Source organism: Somniosus microcephalus, chromosome 29, assembly GCF_052327205.1.
Source record: "Somniosus microcephalus isolate GS21.2 chromosome 29, FLI_Smic_1.0, whole genome shotgun sequence".
Classification (NCBI taxonomy): domain Eukaryota; kingdom Metazoa; phylum Chordata; class Chondrichthyes; order Squaliformes; family Somniosidae; genus Somniosus; species Somniosus microcephalus.
The window spans coordinates 30,731,746-30,751,984 of record NC_141015.1 but is presented as its reverse complement, the minus strand read 5'-3'; the positions used below and the strand labels follow the sequence as shown (position 1 = coordinate 30,751,984).

Sequence of the window (20,239 nt, the reverse complement as noted above, 5' to 3'; positions counted from 1 at the left end):
AGGTGCTCAAAATCACGAGGAGTCACAGAGTAGAGAGAGAGAAACTGTTCCCATTGGCGGAAGGGACGAGAACCAGAGGACACAGATTTAAGGTGATTGGCAGAAGAACCAAAGGCAACATGAGAAAAAACTTTTTTATGCAGCGAGTGGTTAGAATCTGGAATGCACTGCCTGAAAGGGTGGTGGAGGCAGATTCAATCACGGCTTTCAAAAGGGAATTGGATAAGTATCTGTAGGAAAAACATTTGCAGGGCTACGGGGAAAGGGCGGGTGAGTGGGACTAGCTGAAGTGCTCTTGCAGAGAGCCGGCACGGGCTGGATGACCGAATGGCCTCCTCCTGTGTTGTAACCATTCTATGATTATGTCTAAAACTAGAAAAGTAATCAGCTGTAAAATGTCCCAAACCAAGTCTCAGCAATTTTTCAGTTGCTTTAGAATTCTATAATCAGCACCCTAAGACTTGGAAGTTTGGAGATCTGTGCTTCTACAATTAAAAAAAAAACACTTGTTGATGGACCCATTACATAAGTCAGCATAACCGCTCTCTTGCTGTAAGACTTGCAGTCAGCTAGAGAGCTATCATGTCAAGTGATTGTTTTTTGTTAACCCTTAAAAGAATCAATGTGTCGTATTAGCTTTAATTAAATTATGGAAACGTGCTAATGTTGGAAGTACTCCCCAGCCTCCAAAAAGGGTGAATATTCCATTTTAAAATTATTGATTTAAAGAATAGATACAAGATATATTCAGGAAAAAGTAACACGCTAAAACCTCTGCTGCATAATTACAAAAATGTTCAAATTCTGCATGCTGTGTTTTTGGCAATATCAACATTTTATATGAACCAATCATTGTGTACAAATATAAATCATTTTATGGTAAAGTATAATTCAACTTTAAAAGTGTTGCCGATTATACTGTTCTATCAGTGCGCAACTATTAGGATTAAGTAGGGATTTATTTGAAATAAAGCTTTTGAACTTAGTCTACAGACTAAAGTAGCAGCTACATCCTGCTGGATATAGAAGATCAGTATTTTAAGCCTTTACAATGTTTCTGTGTAATTCAGTGTGACTCAAAGTAGGATTAAGACTTCAGTTATGCTCGTTATTGTTATTTATTTGCCATTTTACAATAATGCTGGTTTAGTGTTCAATTTAAATTTCTTGATGGTGACCTTAAAATAAATTGACTTTAAATTAAAGGACCTATTGTATTTACAAGCCTGCAAACATTTCTGTAAAATGCACAGGCATAATTGATATCCACGGGTTTTTTGTTTCACATCCTCCCTGTCTACACATCTTGTAATTTTCTTTATAAGAAGAATGTTATAAATCTCATCCTCATAAAGAAACTACTCATGAAAAAATGCTGGACGGCCAGCTGGTGGCGCCGTCCAAGGAGTATAAATACTCGGGCGTGGGCCCAGCTTGCCCAGGGACATTTTGTAAGACAGGAACTAGTGAAGTACAACTAGACCTCCATGTTCTGAAACAAGTTGATTAAAGCCTTGCTTTATACTCAAACCAAGTGCGTAGTGAGTTTCATTACGTCAAAGAGTGCACCCTGAAATGGATAATTCAGCCTCTGCTGTGGCAACCCAACAGACTTTGATGAGTCTGCATCAGCCAGACTGCAGGCGGACTTCCACACCTGTCCCTCTCCAACTCACTTCCAGGATAAATGTGTTGGTTTACAGACCAGCAGAAATGTGCTTCCATAGCTTGGTTGTTTAATGCAGTTGCAAGAAGTGGGAGGGCTGGCAAAGTCAAAAGCTGCTCTTGAAAACGATGGGTCTTAAACAATCTAATGACATTTGAAAAATAGCCATAAAATGTCCTCACTTCTGAGTGGAAAGATCCAAATTTGAATTAGACTGAAGAAATTAAATACTTCAGGCAATATTTAAAAGTTAGCAATGGTTCAGACAGACCCATCAAATGCTATCGTTTACCTTGCATGCTAAAAAAAAAATGTGACGCAAACAACTCTATTCTCATTAAGTAAGTAAGTTGTTAATTTCTTCTTAATTTCAGTATTTCAGCTTATTCACAGTTAACACTTTGACAGTTCACTTTAGAACATAACAAATAGGAGCAGGAGTAGGCCATACGGCACCTTGAGCCTGCTCCGCCATTCAATAAGATCATGGCTGATCTTCGAGCTCAACTCCACCTTCCTGCTCGATCCCCGTATGCCTTGATTCCCCTGGAGTCCAAAAATCTATCGACCTCAGCCTTGAATATACTCAACGACTGAACATCCACATCCCTCTGGGGTAGAGAATTCTAAAGATTCAAAACCCTCTGAGTGAAGAAATTCCTCCTCATCTCAGTCTTAAATGGCCGACCCGTTATCCTGAGACTATTCCCCTTTATCCAGACTCTCCAGATTTGACACCTTACTTTCTTGCTAAGGGCTCAGTCACTTTCATGTTTTAGTTTAGAGATCTGACTATCCTGTTGGATCATTTTCTGCAATTATTCTGCACTAATTGGTGGAATATTGGGTCGACGTGTAAGAGAAAGGCACCTGCTGATTTCTGCTGCTGGTTGAGTGGCTCTGAGCGCATGTATTCAAATACTTGTTTAGAGTTCTGCTCATTGACATCTGATTGGCTGGTGAAATTTCCAGCAATTGAAAGGCAGCTAAATTTCAATCATTAGATATGAAAAGGCAGTGCAAGTGATTACTGGAGTTGTGTTTTTTAATTTTAAAGTTTTAAAGAAATACTGATCACCTGCTGCATTATGCTGCAGCTCATGTGTTGGAGTTTAATGATCCTTTGCATCAGTCCAACCCAAAACCTCAGTAGCTCAGGGACTTTATTTTAGGTTTGAATGGTGATTTACATGGACTAAAAAATTCTGAATTCAGTCCTGAATTCTCGCATCGCTGTTAGCTCCAGGATCAGCATGCAGGACTGAGAGAGATACCAACCCATGTTACTGTGAACTTCATTGCTTGGCGATGGATGTGACTGTTTTCCATCTTTTGACATTTAGCGGGTAATTTTAACCTAACCCGCGCGGCGGGTTCGGGTCGGACACCCATTTTGCACTCCGCCTATTGACTTCAGCAAGGAGCGATATCGGAAGGGGTGTAAAGCAGGCTTCTGAGCCAGTTCACCCTTGTTCCCACCGGGCGGGTTAGCTTAAAGTTATTCCCTCAGTATTTTGTTTCTCCAGCAGGCTGCTAATAAGGAAAAATCACTTACTTTATTTTGAGAGGAGCACTTGATATTACAGGGCCTGTCCCTTCTCCCCGTGTAATTTCCACATTTCCAGGTTAATTTTTTGTCGTACTGTTATGCCAAGTTCCAAATGAGATCAATTTCATTTGACATCCGAAATTGTAGATATTTTCCATACTTTATATATTTCAAATGAAGAAACCTGCAAATCATACAGACACACAACCTGCGACAAAAAATAATGAAATATTTGAAACAACTCTGGGAGCCAGGGTGACCCAAGTATTTGGACAATGCGGGAAGCTGAATTGCTTCTTCTAATTCTTGCTTAATATTTTAAAACCTATTATTAAGTTGCATTCTCTAATTTTTCTTTTCCTTGGTAAAGGGAGAAGATGGAAAACCAGTTGGAGAAGGAGGCCCGGATTCGGCAGCTTATGGCTCACAATTCCCATGATTCAGCTATTGACACCGATTCCCTTGAATGGGAGACTGAAGTAGTTGAATTTGCAAAGGACAGGGTATGTTTGTAAACTTCGACAGTGGTGATTTTTTTTGTGGCTAGCAACAGGAGCAATCAGTGTGAAGAATGGAATAATAACACTATATACAGAGTAAAACTCTCTCCACACTGCCTCAACAACAGTCCTGAAGGATGTGCCCTTATTGTATCAGTGTCATTTTTTTTGCTTCTACATTAGCTTTCAGTGTAGCTTCTGACTGAGATTATTCATTTGTGCTAAATTGTGATTAATTATGTTCTGTGGGCCTGCACAGTGTTTAGGAGCAGAGTGTTTGGATTGTCCTGTCTCATTTCAACAACTGGAGGGCATTACTCTCATCCATTCATTTTGGGTTGGATATGAATGTGGTTCTAAGAAATGAAAGTATATTACATGCTCTCCTTGTCACCTCGCCCTCTTAAATAGGAAATATTTGTCATTAAATGCTTCTGTTTCTATTTAAAGCAGTGACTTGCTTGAGACTTCAAATAAAATCTAATTGATGGCAATTTTTACCATTCAGTGTTTTAACTTATTTTTTTTTGCTAGAGAGCAGGATGGAATCGTGTGCATTCATGATCAGTTAGCAGAATTGATTTTGTTATTTCTGTATTTTGAATATCTTGACTACAGAGTAACTACAGAGTTTAACTGCATATTTACACTTCCTCATCTCCCTCACCATTCACATTTCCCCATGCACCTCCTACCGACTACCCCCAATCCCACCCCTGGAGGAAAAAAAACTCTGCTTCTCCACAACTCTTATCACCAACGCACTATCTCTCAACACTCTTCTGGTCCTCCAACTGCCTCCGTTAACACATTCAACAGATCCCTTCCTTCTGCCTTTGATGTCTTAGCCCCCCCCAACAAGTCACTCACCATCTCCCACCCCTGCTGTTCTTAGCCAACATCCCGTGCAGTGTTACTACGGTGCAGGGTCGCCTACAACACACTTGGCCAACAAGTGCAAGACCATTGCCAGGAGCTTTGCTTTCATTGCAGTACAACAAAGCCAAGTCCATTGAACCGCTTAGGAAGTTTTTCAAACTTCCTTATTGTTAGCAGAGCGTCACTTCTCCAGTCTGTCTCTGGTCACATTTAAAATGTAACCAGCATTTGGGCGTCCATGAACAGAGCTTTGTGCATGGCTGCAGACAAGCATGTGCTGAGCTCCACCGCCCCACGGCATGGGAGCTGGCAGTGTCACTTGGGTCTGCCATCACTCTCTGCAGGTATGCGCACTATACAACAATTTTGCGAAGGAAGTATTCTGTCTGCCTTAATTAATCTTTGTATTGAGGAATCTGTCATTACTTATCTTACAATTGTAAACACAAGAATCTGTAGAATAAACTGCAGTCTTTTTTCTGATGTAGGATGACATGGATTTGAAGGCATTAGGCTTTGATGTAGCAGGCGGGGCTGATGAACCTTATCTACCTGGAGACTCCGGGATATTTGTTATTAAGGTAGATAAAGGAAGTATTGCAGATGGAAGGTTAAGGTATGACCAGCTAATTTCTCATTTTCTGCTAATATAAAATCTCATTTTTAAGAGAAAATTACAGTTTTCTAAAAGAAAAGTTCTTTCAAATGGTGCAAAAATTGTCTTCATGACTTTGTTTGCTGCATATTTTTTCTATTTTAGGGTGAATGATTGCTTGCTCAGGATAAATGATGTAGATCTTACCAACAAGGACAGAAAGCATGTAATTAAAGCTGTACTGAATGGCGGAGGGGTCATTAATATGGTAGTTCGAAGGAGAAAATCCTTGGGAGGTAGAGCTATTACTCCAGTTCATATCAACCTTGTGGGTCACAAAGGTAATTTAACTTTGATGCCTGTGTCCAAAGCAGTTTCTATCTCAAAAAACTCTAATTCACCTCAGATACTAATTAACTGCTGATTCAGATGACTGAGCATGATGTGTCTTTTAAAAGTGTATTTGGAATAAATACAAATCAAATTTATGACCACTGCCATAGTTGCTTTACTTGAACTTAATGTGTTTTGCTCATCTGAATAATGTATCCCCACTGCTGTGCTATGCTCAGTGGGTTAGACATGTTATTTTCATTGATAGTGTAGCAACACATTTGTGTCCTTGATCTTGAATAGGCAGGATTTAGTAATGAGGAAAACCGAGAAACGGTATGTTTATTTACAGCTGCGCTGCTGCTGGAAGAGAAATGAACATGGTTAATCTAGGGAGGGTAGCTTTTGCATTGAGGATGCATCTCACAAGTGGGACCTAAGATTTTCAATTCACTGGTTAGTTGTGCATGGGCATATTTAACCTGCATGTCTCAGTACCGTATGTGGGTCCCATCCTTTGAAGGAATCAGCTGTACTGAAAATGAATTCTGTTCCCATATAGAAAAGTGACTCATTTTTAAACATATAGTAACAACCAGTTCTTCTGCTGTATACAATTCATGTTCAAAGTACATTCTTCCGACAAACAAAACTTTGTAAATGAAACTGCTTTGACACTGATATGAAACAGAAGTGTCAAAATTATCGACTGTGCTCTTTTTCCACACTATGAGCCCTGACAATCTGGTCCTTGAACCTTTGGTAACTGTTCTATTTGCATTTCGATTTTTTACTTGCTGCTTTGTCCTGTTTGAATTTCATGTGCCTGGAAAGTTGGGAAGGGCTGTTTTTAGTGGTGTTCTCTCATTGGTGGATAAATCCTAAATCAGTGTACCATGATCATTAGATCTACAACTTGAGATCTTTGAAAATTAATGGGAACATTGAGTTACATTTTAGGAGGCCCGTGGTATCTGCCTAATGGCCTATGAAGACAAAGAAAGCTTGGAGACCTCTGGTACATGGGAGAAATGAGCCTCTGGTTAAGTGGAACTAAACTGTATTTGGTAGTATTTAATGTGCAACGGTTTATTTTGATGTTTAAATGTAGGGTGAGTAGCTAATACTGTGCTAATTGTGCATTTCTTTCTTTTTGCAGACATTGGAATCAGCTTGGAGACTGGAGTATATGTAGCTACTGTTGCTCCAGGCAGCCCTGCTGCCAGAGAAGGATCCTTAACTGTGGGAGACAGACTCATTACAGTTAGTAGTCTCAATTTACAGCTGTGCCTAAAATATATGCAGTTTTTCCCTCTGGCAAAACAGCATGTTGGAGCCGCAACATGCTGTTCCAATGGGAGTAGCAGGACGCAGATTCAGTTCCCTCATGTCACTGAGTTTCCAATCACAGGTATGCTGCTGTAGGCGGTGGCAAGTGAAGGTCAGATATCCCTCTAAATTAGGATAAGGCATATAGGAAATGTAGGCTAATGCACATAGCAACAGGTAATCATAAACATGTGCATAACATGAAAGGTCTGCATTGGAAGAAGCTGAAAAGGATTTGAGTGATCATTGCTCATACTCTGAAGGCATCTGGTCACCGTGGGGCAATTATTAATAAGGCAAATGTTATATTGACAATGTACAGATCAGTGGCAGGGCCACAAAGTAGTGAGGCCAGTTTTGGAGTAGTTTCCAAGGATATAGATATTTTAGAAAGGGCAGTCGAAAAAGTGACCAGCATAATTCTATGCCTTAGAGGATTGAACTATGAAGAAAGACTCAAGCAACTAAACACGTTTTCACTGCAGAAAAGGCTAAGGGGAAACATAATACAGGTATGGATGAGGTGGAAGTAAGCAAGTTAATTATCATAGACAACATAATGCATAAACTTAAATCTCGTTATTTATCAGATAGCATAACCACTAAGATTTTGGAAACTGCAGAAAGACTGTCGCAGTTAATACTCTATGTTTGGTTATTAATTAATTTTTCTCTTTCACAGATAAATGGTATTGCACTAGAAAACAAGTCGCTGACAGAATGTGAAGCTTTGTTGCGAAATTGCAGGGATTCTGTCAGTCTTTCACTGATGAAGGTATGGTTCACATGAAATGTTTTCATTACGTGATGAATGTGTCAAGCTGGTCCAAAATGTACTTTCTGAACATAAGAACATAAGAAATAGGAGCAGGAGTAGGCCAATCGGCCCCTCGAGCCTGCTCCACCATTCAATAAAATCATGGCTGATCTGATAGTACTTGCTATCTTTAAAAGTTCCATCTTTAAATTACCTTGCATTCTTGTGTTAGTGTCAGTTCAGTTATATTTGTATAGCTTGTCTCTGCAGAACAAATATCAAACCAGTTCGGATATATCTACAAGAACTATGCATTAATTTTGTAAATCTCAAATAGTGTAAGAATGTCACAGAAATGACACCTTGTAAAGCAGAAGATGATTCTCTCAATTTACTTGGCATTTTTTTTTCCTTTGGTACACCTAAAGGCTTGCTAATAAGCTGACCCATCTGTATCACTGAATCCAACCTACATAATTAAAAGTCTTGCAGCTAGCTCACATCTGTAATCCCTTGAAGAGCCTCCCTTACCCAATGGGTAAAGATGCAGCAGACCTCAGCCTGGCCCTCAGGTGGTAGTCGCAGGTGGACAGTGACGTAAGAAAACTACTAGGCACTTGGTCTAAGCGTTAAGCAAAGCTTTAATCAACTGTTTTACAACATGGAGGTCTAGTTGTGTCCTTCACTAGTTCCTGTTAAGAATGTCCTGCACAAGCTGGGCCCGTGCCCGAGTATTTATACTCTCCCTGGACAGCGCCACCTGCAGGCCGCTCAGCATCACTTCACAAGTCTTTCTTTCATGAATGACTGATTTATCTCAGACAGTGTACTACAGGGCAGTTACCTTTGACAGCGATAACAGATATAAAGGAAGATAGACTTGCATTTATATAGTACCTTTCACGACCACCGGACAGCTCGAAGCGCTTTATAGCCAATGGATTACTTTTTGAAGTATGTCCTTGGCAGTATAGATCTACAGGGAGAGAGATCTGAGAAAAGGGGCAATAGAAGCGTTCATTTAGCACATCAGTTCTTTGTAAGTAGGTGCACAAAGGCGAGGTATGCAACACTTCCGTAACATAGTGCACGGCAAGCCCTCTGTACATGTGGTTGTGCAGCACCACAGTGGCCTGCTACACTAAACAGTATGGGGGAGGACATTCATCCCTGCTTTTTTTTTGAGATGAGATCTTAGCATGCTGGTGGCTAGATCACAAGATTACACTTTCAGCTCAGCATTTTTCCAGGGTATGCAACAGAGCAGCGAATTCTCTTAGTCAGCTGTTAGTTCATCTTTGCGAGTGGACCATCCACTCAGAGATAGTTGAATACGTTTTCAGTAGTGAGAGGCATCCAGAAATGGACTTGTTTGCCTTTCTGGACAATCAACAGCTCTTAAATTTCTGCTGAAAATATTGCACAATTATCCATTTGCTTAGTCATGCACTACACTGTTGTACTAGAGGGAAGATATCCAAGTATCTAGGAGGGAAGGGGCTCCTGCATTGGAGCTACAACACCAACAATGAACCATGGGTGTGTTAAAGGTTATTCCATGCTTACTAGGCATTAGGATCCAGTTTATATAACATGTAAAGCTGCTACATGGAGCAGTTCTCAAACACTTACTGTCTCGACTTAAGTACAGCACATGACTACACCTTTGGCAGATCAATCCTGACAGCTGGTGTTCTAGCTGCTCTGCAGGAGTCTTCCCTTCCTAAATCTACACCACTTGCATGTGCCCCCAGGATGTGTGGAGAATGTAGAACGACTATGACAGATATCTTGCCTGCCTTGAAAGGTTGTCTTCATTCTTTGAATGTGTTGTGCACACACCACAATCCCACCCTGCAAAGGTGCAGCATTGGTGCAGTCGTTAGTTTTATTTTTGCTTCAGGTCAAAGTAAATAGGCATAATAATGCTGGTCCTGTGGCTTCGTTCAGTGCAAGAGGAGGCAACACCGCCTATCTGCTCAGTGCATGGTTTCCCCCAGAAACTATCAAGCTAGGATATACTTTTGTACAGGAAACTTTGGTTTATCCGGAGGTTGTATGTCCGGAAACCTCGATCTACTGGCAGAAATCAGGAGCCGTTTTGTTAGTTTTTTTTTTCTTCTCCTGGCTTTTTTTTCAACAGTCAGGCTCTGGAAAGTCTCTCTGAAGCTGTTGCGAAGTTACAGAGACGCTTCCAAGGTACGGGCCGACTGTTTGAAGCTGTTGCTAAGCAACAGTGTTTGTTGTCAGATACGGAGATGAAAACCTCCGTATGCTTCAACATTAACGCTGGTATGTCCGGCAGTTTTGATAGATCGGCAACAGCTCGGTCCCGTCGGTGCCGGATATAACACAGTTTGCTGTAGTGTGTGGAGAATACAAATCACTTGTAAACTCCATAAGACCCCCTCTTGGTGGATACTCCATTTTATTATATTGAAAGCATAGTTGCACAACACCATAATATATTGGATAGACATAGACGTTGCACCCATCCACATGTGCAGACTGATTACATAGAATTACATAGTATTAAAATATCCAAAGTATTAAAATATCCAAAGTAAAGCGGAGTTCTTCATCAAAAACAAATATCTCAGGAAACTAATTGTAATTCTGATAACTGCCATCTGGAGCAAAAACATACTGCAGCATAGTTCAAATTTGTGGAATTTGAATTTTGTACTTGAATGACGTTGTTTAAAAGTACCATCACCACCACTTATTCCGCCCACACTATGGCGGGCAACCGTTTATCACGGACAATTAACGATAACCATTTTGAATCGCCATAAAAATCAATTAGAAAGGCGCCGCTTATAATGTATTAAGTGCAGTGGCTATTTTGGGCCGACTCAGTTGTTCAATAAACGTTTTGCAGCTCGTTAAAGTGCGATTACCTTAATCCTCTGTACTTAGAGTTTTAAAACCTCTGCAATCAAACATTTTGTTCTTCTGGTTCTGAGTCTCTATATACATTTTATGCTTGTATTTAGATATGAGCTTTCAAACTGCTTTGGAGAGGTATCGCAAACCTAAAAATAGATATTTAACGTCTTAAATGCAGCGCTCTTATATTAAGATCATTGCGGTGCCATTTCCTTCCAAACAAACTTTTTTGTTGCATCTAAACACTATTCATAGAAACCTGATAAAAATTGCTGCTCGGGTACTTTATTCCGGCATATGTATCTCCTTCTGTATGTAGTTTTTGAAATACCAGTGATATTGTCCGACCACTTATAGCTGGCAAATCGCGTCATCGCCAACGTGCCCACTAAAAGCAATGGGGGGGCTGTGCCAAAAATTAATAGTCAACGTTTCAATCCCAATTAAACTGTAACGTTTTACATTCACAGGTGTGTTGTTACCATTTGGTAGACCTTGTGTCCATAGCAATACGTTTTGTAAGTTTGCTGAAGAAAAGAGCACCTTCTCTTTTGAAATATAGAAATATTCCATTACACTTAGTTTTTTAATCTAGTTGCAGATACAACTGATGTTGTCTCCTTAACTGTTGAGGCAATATTTTGGCACATAAGCTATTATATTAAAAGCAGTGACGCAAGAAAACTACTTGGCACTTGGTCTAAGCGTTAAACAAAGCTATAATCAACTGTTTTACAACATGGAGGTCTAGTTGTGTCCTTCACTAGTTCCTGTTAAGAATGTCCTGCGCAAGCTGGGCCTGTGCCCGAGTATTTATACTCTCCCTGGACAGCGCCACCCGCAGGCCGCTCAGTATTATTTCATAAGTCTTTCTTTCATGAATGACTGATTCATGTCAAATAGTATTGTGGATAATTGAAACTGTGTACTCATTTTTTCCCTCTTTGAAGGTGGTTCCTCAGAGTTCTTCCTGGAGCGGACAGAATATACTTGAAACACTAAAGGAGTCTGAGAAATCTGGTAACTGTAGGGTACACGAGTCGGAAGTACAGGTTCCCAATACTCGAAACTTGAAACACAACAGCTCAACACAGACAGACATTTTTAGTACAGACTCGAGTATACTTGACAGCAAAAATGATAGAGTCGATCACAAAGATGGCTCTTATTGTGAACTGAAACAATTTTCAAGCCGTTCTTTGCAGCCTAATACACATAGGACAGCTGAACTTACTTGCCACAATTATTCAGACCATAAAACTGGTCCCTTCAGCCCAGAGATATTTTCTGATAGAGGTTATGGGATTGCCGAACATGATAAAAGACGCTTCACCTTTGACCCAACAGTTGCGGATTGTGTGATGGTAGAGAATGATGTTGAAAAAGGGCATAGTTCGAAACACAATGGTGGCACCTGGCCAAAAATGATGGTGGATGTTTCACCTTCTGAACCTGGGAAACTCTCCATATTCAAACTGCCAAAACAGAGGAAGCCCATCTTTGATCCAGATACCTTCAAAAGGCCACAGACTCCTCCAAAGATGGATTATCTCTCCCCAACACAAAAACAGACACATTCTTCACAGTCCTCAAAGGCTGAATCTGGTTCGACGCCTCCCACACCTCCTAAGAGGAGTGATTCATTCAAATTTAAACACAAACAACAAACTAGCTCTGCTTCAGACTCTACGCTAACCACTGGGTCACCGCCGACCAGCCCCGCAGGGCCCCAATCTCCTATTACCCTTGGAGTAAAACAGGAGACTACACGTGAAACTCATGATAGAAATGCTGGCCACTATCAGCCTACTCAGTACTTAGAGGGGAGTGCTTTAATGTCTTCAAGGACTTCCTCCGAGGAGGAAGGTAACCAGCGAGTTGAGGAAGTCGAGCCTGTGAACAGACGTCGACCAAAATCTGCTCCTGCTTTAAGACCCAGCAAACTTGCTCCCTTGACCATCTCTGGACTGCCCCCTCAGGTACGTGATGGGATTGATCTGTAAATGACGTACATTTCTGTCTTTTTTAAGACCATCGTGAATGGTAGTAATTTTGTGGACATGGAAAGGGTTACAAACTTGATTTTCACAGTCATCACTTTAAGGCTGCAGGTAATTCCTCTGGAAAGATATTGATATAGACACATCCTGAGGTAAGTTCAAGACTAATTGTTGGGGGGTGGTGGGGAGTGGCTTTGCTATAGATTGGCAGCTGCTTGTACATCTCAAGCTCCTGCCCTTTGAGAGAAGCCTGATCATCAAAATCCGAAAAACCAGCAGGAAATGACTGGTTTATAAAAAATAAAAAAAAATAAAAAAAATTTTGATGGACATGCAACTTTTTCACTTTATTATTTATATAGTTGACATCCAACAGGCGAGTTGATGGTCAGACTCCTCTAAATTGTTTACCACCTCCACTACAATTAAAACAAAGACTCCTCCTTGACCAGGTGAGGGACTGTAAGCTGCTCTCGGGAGTCTGTTTGCACGCTGGGTGTCAAGCCTCCCTATAAAAGCCATGTCCAACCTACCACTGACAGACCGTGTTCAATTTCCTTATAAGGGTGGTCAGAAGGGTGGAGTTTTTGTGTGTGTGAAGAACTTACCGAATAATGAAAGGTATTGCGATAGTTGCCCTTTATCCTTCAAACTGGGTTCCATACAGTTGATTTACTTTATTATTATTAGGGCGAGGAGAATTAACAAGGAAACTGGTTAAGTAATCCTAATTAATTAGTAAATGAGACAATTAACAGTTTACAGGAGGAATGAAAACTTAGAATCATATGTAAAAAGACAAAAGAATAGAGATCCCCTGTCCAGGGCATTTTGGCCTACTGATTCCAGAACAAAGTGTTGGGCAAACCTATTAATGGAGGACCACGTGACTGTCCTGCAGATTCTGTTAGGCGGCAATATGAGAGCATTTGCAATCCACAGGGCAGTTCCTGCAGTGGAGTGACTCTTGATATATGGAGTTAGGTCACAGATCAGCCATAATCTCATTGAGTGGCAAAACAGGCGCGAGGGGCTAAATGGCCTACTCCTGTTCCTCTGTTCTTATTAAGATAAGGCATTGGTGACAATCATTGATGAGGGATAATACATTCTATTATCTGTCTGAGCAACTCTTGAATTGACTTCCCCAAAGAGGGTCAATTGATCTAATTGGCTCAGTTAGGTCAGTGTAGATGCAGAAACATCTGGAGGACATGGAGGTAGAAATTTGTGTTGCTGTTCAGACATCTGGGGGGGTGAAATTCAGTTGGCTGTGCCACCCGTTAGCACCTTAAGAGGGCGCTAAGTGAGTCGCAAGCCAACTGGCGCCCGGGCGCGGCACTGTCCACGCCTCCCGCTAAATTCCGCGGGACGCTAGTGGTGGCGCTAGCCGTTAGCGCTGCGCTGCTACCGATGATGTCGTCGGTGTGAGCAGCGCCCCGATGACATCATCGGTGTGCGCAGCGCCCCGCTGACGTCCCGGCCGCGATATTTGGCAGCGCCCCCTGATTTACCGCCGGATGCTATGTCCGACCGGTTCGGGGGGCCTACCTGCGGCCGGGGACGCGGAAATTAAAGGAGAGGTGCGGGGCGGCCATTTTTGTTGTTGGCCACCTGCCTGCGCTCCCGTCCCTGGCCTCCTGAACCCCCCCCCCCCCCCCCCCCGCCGCAGAGTGCTGGCTGCATTCCAAGAGCCCGGCACTTCTCCTCGGTGCCGGGCTCTTTTGCCTGCACTCGCGATCCTCGGGGGCCCAGCTGGGCCCCAGATTGCGCTGCACAAGGCCCCCCCCTTTAAGAAGGGGAGGAAGGCCTGCAATACCGCAGCGCGACGTGCCACAGCGTGTGGCGCTGCGGCACGTTGCGCCACGATATTCAGTCGCAGCGCCCCAAGAGGGATGCGGGGCGCCTCCAGTACCGCCGCGCTTCCCTTTGGGGCGCTACCACTCAATTTCCAGCGGGCGGCCGCGAATGCTTCCGGGGCGCTACTTTTAGCGCCTTGGCGAGGCTGGCACCCCAAACGGGGCGATACTCAATTTCTCCCCGCTGAAATCATCAAAAGGACTGCAGGCAATGTCAGACTGATGGTATGTGACAAACACGAGAACAGGCCTCAGCAACAGTGCACGGTTAGGTAGTGTGGAACTAAGGTAGTCAGTAGGAGTGGAACCATTCAGGTTTTAACTTTACATCTTTTTGATCACCATAAATGCAGTATTACCTGGACAGTTTTGAATTTTTTTAAGGACTGTTGCAAGAGAACATATTAGAAGATAGAAACGCATGCAGATGTGCCAATCTATTGGACCAGGATGCACAATAATTTGTCTGTCTTGCCAAATTTCTCCCCGACCCCTTTTCCTTAAGGCGTTGATTCTTTGCTGGGGTACAGTTCCACAGGTATAATTTAGCCATGGCACTTCATCATGTGGCCGTTATCATGTGTGAACCTGGGTAATGAGTTTTGGCATGTTATTTAACCATGGGAGCCATCAGAGCAAAACGTCATCCTGTCCAGCATGAAAAATATGCACCTGGAATTTCCATAGGTGTTCTCTGGCGGGAACTCAACGGACAAACTGGAGAAACGGAGTGAACAACTAAAAATCGATCTCCCACTGAAATTGTGGTAGGAGTTTGGGAGTCCCCACAGGACTTCAGGGGAGCATCCCTGATTATAATCGCTCAACCATTGGCAGCTCTGCCTTCTGTTGCCTGGGCCCTAAGCTCTAAAATTCTCTCCCTAAACCTCTCCGCCTCTCTACCTCTCTTTCCTTCTTTAAGACGCTCCTTAAACCTACCTCTGACCAAGCTTTTGGTCATCTGCCCTCATTTCTCCTTGCATGGTTCGATTTCAAATTTTTTGTCTGATAACACTCCTGTGAAGCACCTTGGGACGTTTTACTATGTTAAAGGCGCTATATAAATACAAGTTGTTGTTGTTGAACACACAAGTTTTGCTGTCTATGCAGAATTGTGAAATGAACCACATGCACTGTGAGCAATGATGCTTCACGATGCAGGATTAAATCCGCTAAAGTCGAATTGTCCTGTTTATCTCACGGTCTGGCATCAAGGGTATGAACACCATGTTATTATTTGTGGTGTGATCAAGTATTTAAAGATTTAACATTTGCGGAAAAAAGAAAATGACAGTGCCCAGAATTTAGTAAAAGTATCTGTGCACGAGTGAACATCTCAATCTGAAAGTACTCAAAATGTAATCCATTCCTGTCCAGTCATCCACGAAGCAATTTCTGCAGCCAGAATTGTGTGCTACAAACAGGTAGTGATAAACCAGGCACCGAAGCAAATGCAATGTCCTTCTTTGTTGGAGGTTAATAAATACAATGACCGACTGGAATAGCAATCTCATCTCAGGAAAAGGCAGCTCCAACTCGAGTGCCTACCTTCTGAGACCGTTATCTGCTCTCGCCTATGCAAGCGATGATTTACAGCAGATCTCGCTGATGTGTAATTAATTATTAAAGCACAGAGTTTAATTTTTTTTTGGAGCGAGGTCTCGTGAAGAGGCTTCTTTTAGACAGACAAAGACTTCTGGGGAACTGTAGAAATTAAGCACAGCTCGAGGAGCTGAGTTGAGCACATCTTCAGCGCCATCATTACATGCAGCTGAAGCGCTTGAGTAACACTTGTACTGTGTTTGAGTTTGGTTCCTTCACATTGTTGGACTTCGTACATGCAGCTAGTTTGCCCGATGATATCAGCAGTACTTGATATAAAAGATTGCTTAAAATTGAACAGAAATGGGGAAGCAGTAACAGGTAGATTTTTAAGTTAGTCACTCATTACTCCTTTTTCACCCATTTGATTTTTAGAAGGGGTACTGTTGGAGAGACTTCTTTAACACAAGTCTGCAGCCTAAACCAATAATGGCAAATAATTTAAATTCTGACATACTTTAAATTCTGACAAATATTGATTTTTTTTTTTAATTGAATTTATAATTATGAATAATTGCAGAATTGTGTTTGGTGCAAAGAAAATGAAGTCAATATTGCAATGGAATGGGGGTTATTGAAGGGTAGGGACAAATTCCTTGATGGTTGTACAACATGTTGATAGGGCCAGTATTACCAGCAAGGGCAACTTAATAGTACAGGAAACTTTCGTTTAAACGGAGGTTAAATCTCCGGAATGCTCTATCCACTGGCAAAATTCAGGAGTCGGTTCAGATAACTTTTTTACTTTTCGTTGCTTTTTTTCTCCATTCCTGGCTCTGCAAGCGTCTAGCTGAAGCTGTTGCTTAGCTACAGAGATGCTTGCAAGCTGCGCCGCCTGTTTTGAGGCAACAGGGTTTGTTGCTTCAGACGGAGCTCTGAGCTCCGTATGTTTTAACATTAGCGCTGGTTTCTCCGGCAGTGTTGATCGACCGGCACCAGCTCGGTCCCGTCAGTGCTGGATACCAGAAAGTTTCCTGTACTGCTACATCTAGTAAGGTCTGTATTAAAATAAAGTTATATTATTCTTGGTTGCATTGACTTGGAAAAGTGCAGTATGGGAAGCAGCAAGAGTTGCAGGTGGAAAACTCCTAGAGAAGCAGACCGGCAAGAATTCTCTGACAAGGGCAGTTTATAAACTAAGCTAAGAGAAGGATGCGTGTAGCAAAGATATCATGGAAATGATGAGAGAGATGGTGGGGGGGGTGGGGGGATGTAATGGTTTTCCAGTAAGCTGAGCTCCCACAGCTTTGGGAAGTTCAGGGACTTCCAAATGTAGAAAGAGGGAAATTCTGAGCAAAATCAACCTAGACTGTGCTTGCACATTTGCTGATTGCAGAGAAGCAATGACATAGGGCGGGAGTGGGTTCCTTTTTTAGCAGGGTAAAATGTTGTGGCACTGAGAAACAAAGGGATAAAATAATTAAGATGCCGTACAGAAAAAGTGGTAACGAGGTGCTGTAAAAATATGAAAAAGTAAGTTCAGAAAAAAATCTGGGCAGCCCTTTTTGTCTTTTCACGAGGAACTGCTGTACGACAGATGATTTGAGTGCCGCTATTTATATTCACAGGAAAATGTTGACCCCCACTCGCACTATGACCGTCATACAACTCGCTCACCAATTCCCAATTACAATACAAGTGAAGAACGGCTGTCTTTGGAACTACATGAATGGCACCGGTACACACCAAAACGCTCACACAGGCACAGTGCTGGCTATGCATCAACGATGTATAATGGTCCAGCATCAGCAGGTTGGTTCCCAATCAGAAACCCTTGGGATCTCAGGTGCTATATTAAGAACCATACTTGCACCCCTTTGTATTTATTTCTTTTTACCATTTTGAACCCCAGTCCTGATCCATTTCTTTCTTGAAATGTCATTAAAAATGTGTAGACAACACTTTTGGATAGAGAATTAAAGATAGAGTTATTGTTAATCAATACTTTACTTTACCAAATCTAAATTTTGTTGGCCAACCAAAGCTTCAATTAAATTAGTGGATATCTTGTTTGTACATAATTATATACAGAAGAAAAATGTTTGAGCTTCCAGTTAAGGAATGTGCATAACAAATTAAATATCACTCGATAAAATAGGTCTCTAGTATATCATACAAACATACATGCTACGACTACAGTAGTTTATATGTAGTAGGTTGAAACTGTCAATTTCAGTGCAGAGACTAAACAAAGGACTTCCAAATATTAATGTCTGAAGTTAGACACAATACAGATGCATTTTGGAAAGAAGAATGAGGAGAGACAATGTAAACTGAATGCTACAATTTTAAAGAAGGTGCTGAAACAGAGAGACCTGGTGGGTGGTTCACAGACATAAATCTTTGAAGGTGGCAGGACACGTCGATAAGGCTGTTAAAAATGCATGCGGCATCTTCGGCTTTATAAATAGAGGCATAAGAGTACAAAAGCAAGGAAGTTCAGCTAAGAGTTTATAAATCACTGGTTAGGTCTCAGCTGGAGTATTGTGTCCAATTCTGGGCACCACACTTTAGGAAGGATGTCAAGGCCTTGGATAGCGGGCAGAGGAGATTTACCAGAATGGTACCAGGGATGAGGGACTTCTGTTAGGTGGAGAGACTAGAGAAGCTGGGGTTGTTCTCCTCAGAGCAGGGAAGATTAAGGAGGGATTTGATAGAGGTGTTCAAAATCATGAAGAGTTTTGATAAAGTAAATAAGGTGAAACTGTTTCCACTGGCAGGAGGGTCAAGTATTAAGTTTTCACTGGATGCCTCTCTCTGTACCGTAGCTACATTTTGCAAATTGACAAATGACTTTACAGGATGCTTGAACGGAACTGTTGGCTTTTTGTGAGCATTGCGCACTTTTTCTGCTTCAATTTTGTCACCTACATTTCATTGAAGAATATATAAATGAAGGTGTTTGTTTAGTTGATGAATTTAGTAAATTTAATTTCTACCTTTTTATACACAGGCAGTACACAAAGAAGCTTTGTGCCCTGTCCAGCGGTGACGGCGGTTCTGCGGAACCCAAATGTTCCTTTCTTCACTGTTCGCAGTCGCATGGTCCACAGTGCCAACTATCCTTCCATGGCTAGTCAGATGTGCTATCCACATCCACAACATAGGTATCAATCACCCAATAGATTTGGTTAGCAATCCATCTTCCCTGCTGTGAGCACCCTTGTGCACTCGGACAACTTTTAAATCTAAAAGTTAGCAAAAATGCTCACTTGCAACATCTAATGTGCATACATTCTACAAGCATACTTCTACACAGATTAAAAAATAAAATAAAACTGTTAATGGGCCTATGCAGCAATGCAAATAGCTGAGCTATACTAGATAAGGATAAGTGTATTTTAATACTCCTGATTATAGCACTAGATCTTGGGTTTGATTCAACATAAGTGGCTTATAACAGTTATTTTAAAACCATTATTATGTTCTGATAATATACAATTGAGAAATTTATTACACAAACTTCTTCTGACAGCAAAAACACGTTCGAATCAAATTAGAGTTTTCTATTCTTAGTAGGGAAATCCTGACTCTAGTATTATTCATTAAGTCAGAAAATCATTTTAATTCACTTGCAGTTTGTTTTCCTCCCTTTTAAAGTAGAACAAGGAACCATTCACCAACTGAAAGCTTTAATGGTTCTCCACGGACCCGGCACAGGCCTCAGAGTGCAATTTGCTTTCCAGAATCTGTGCATGCCTTTGACAGTTTTAGGTGAGAATACTTAAAACATTTGTTGTAGTTTTAGTGTGGCTGTACCGTACTTATCAAAAATGTTAAATGCCAAATGTATACTGCGAAGCAGCTTAAAAATAGTACCGTAAAGTAACAAAGCATCAGATGTGCCGCTACAACTACAGCAACTTAGATTTATACAGTGCCTTCAATCTAGAAAACATCCCATACCACTTCACAAGCGTAATCAAAAATAAATGTATGCTGAAGAAGATATTAGGTAAGGTGACCAAAAGCTTGGTCAAAGAGGTGGGTTGTAAGGAGGGCCTTAATTGGGGGAAAGGGAAGTGAACAGGCAGAGGGACTTAGGGAGGGAATTCCATCGCCTGTGGCCTAGGCGGCTGGAGGCACGGCCGCCAATGGTGGGTCGAGGGGAATAGGATGTACAGGAGACGAGTGTCAGATTTACGGGGATTTTAGGGGGAGGGTTGTAGGGCTGGAGGAGGTTGCAAAGATGATGATTGGACAACCATGAAGGGATATAAACACAATCAGAATTTAAAATTTATGGTCTTGCAAGACTAGGAGATGGCTGAACTGGACTAG

At 41.7% G+C, this 20,239-nt stretch overlaps 1 protein-coding gene across 8 annotated transcripts in view; it reads left to right on the top strand.

The window, feature by feature from the left end:
- Window positions 1-20,239, top strand: part of dlg5a (discs, large homolog 5a (Drosophila)) — a 224,279-nt gene that overhangs the window by 154,342 nt on the left and 49,698 nt on the right. For 7 of the 8 annotated variants that reach the window (XR_015074204.1, XM_085970512.1, XM_085970509.1 and 4 more), the window contains 9 exons: window positions 3,586-3,718; window positions 5,083-5,210; window positions 5,355-5,530; window positions 6,682-6,785; window positions 7,534-7,626; window positions 11,448-12,476; window positions 17,527-17,710; window positions 18,912-19,065; window positions 19,559-19,672. Coding sequence is in view for 7 of the 8 variants with exons in the window: in XM_085970512.1 (XP_085826638.1) it covers window positions 3,586-3,718; window positions 5,083-5,210; window positions 5,355-5,530; window positions 6,682-6,785; window positions 7,534-7,626; window positions 11,448-12,476; window positions 17,527-17,710; window positions 18,912-19,065; window positions 19,559-19,672 (2,115 nt within the window). In the remaining variant the exon portion in view is untranslated. The remainder of the gene's footprint in view (window positions 1-3,585; window positions 3,719-5,082; window positions 5,211-5,354; window positions 5,531-6,681; window positions 6,786-7,533; window positions 7,627-11,447; window positions 12,477-17,526; window positions 17,711-18,911; window positions 19,066-19,558; window positions 19,673-20,239) is intronic. The other variant, XM_085970507.1, reaches the window with a different exon arrangement.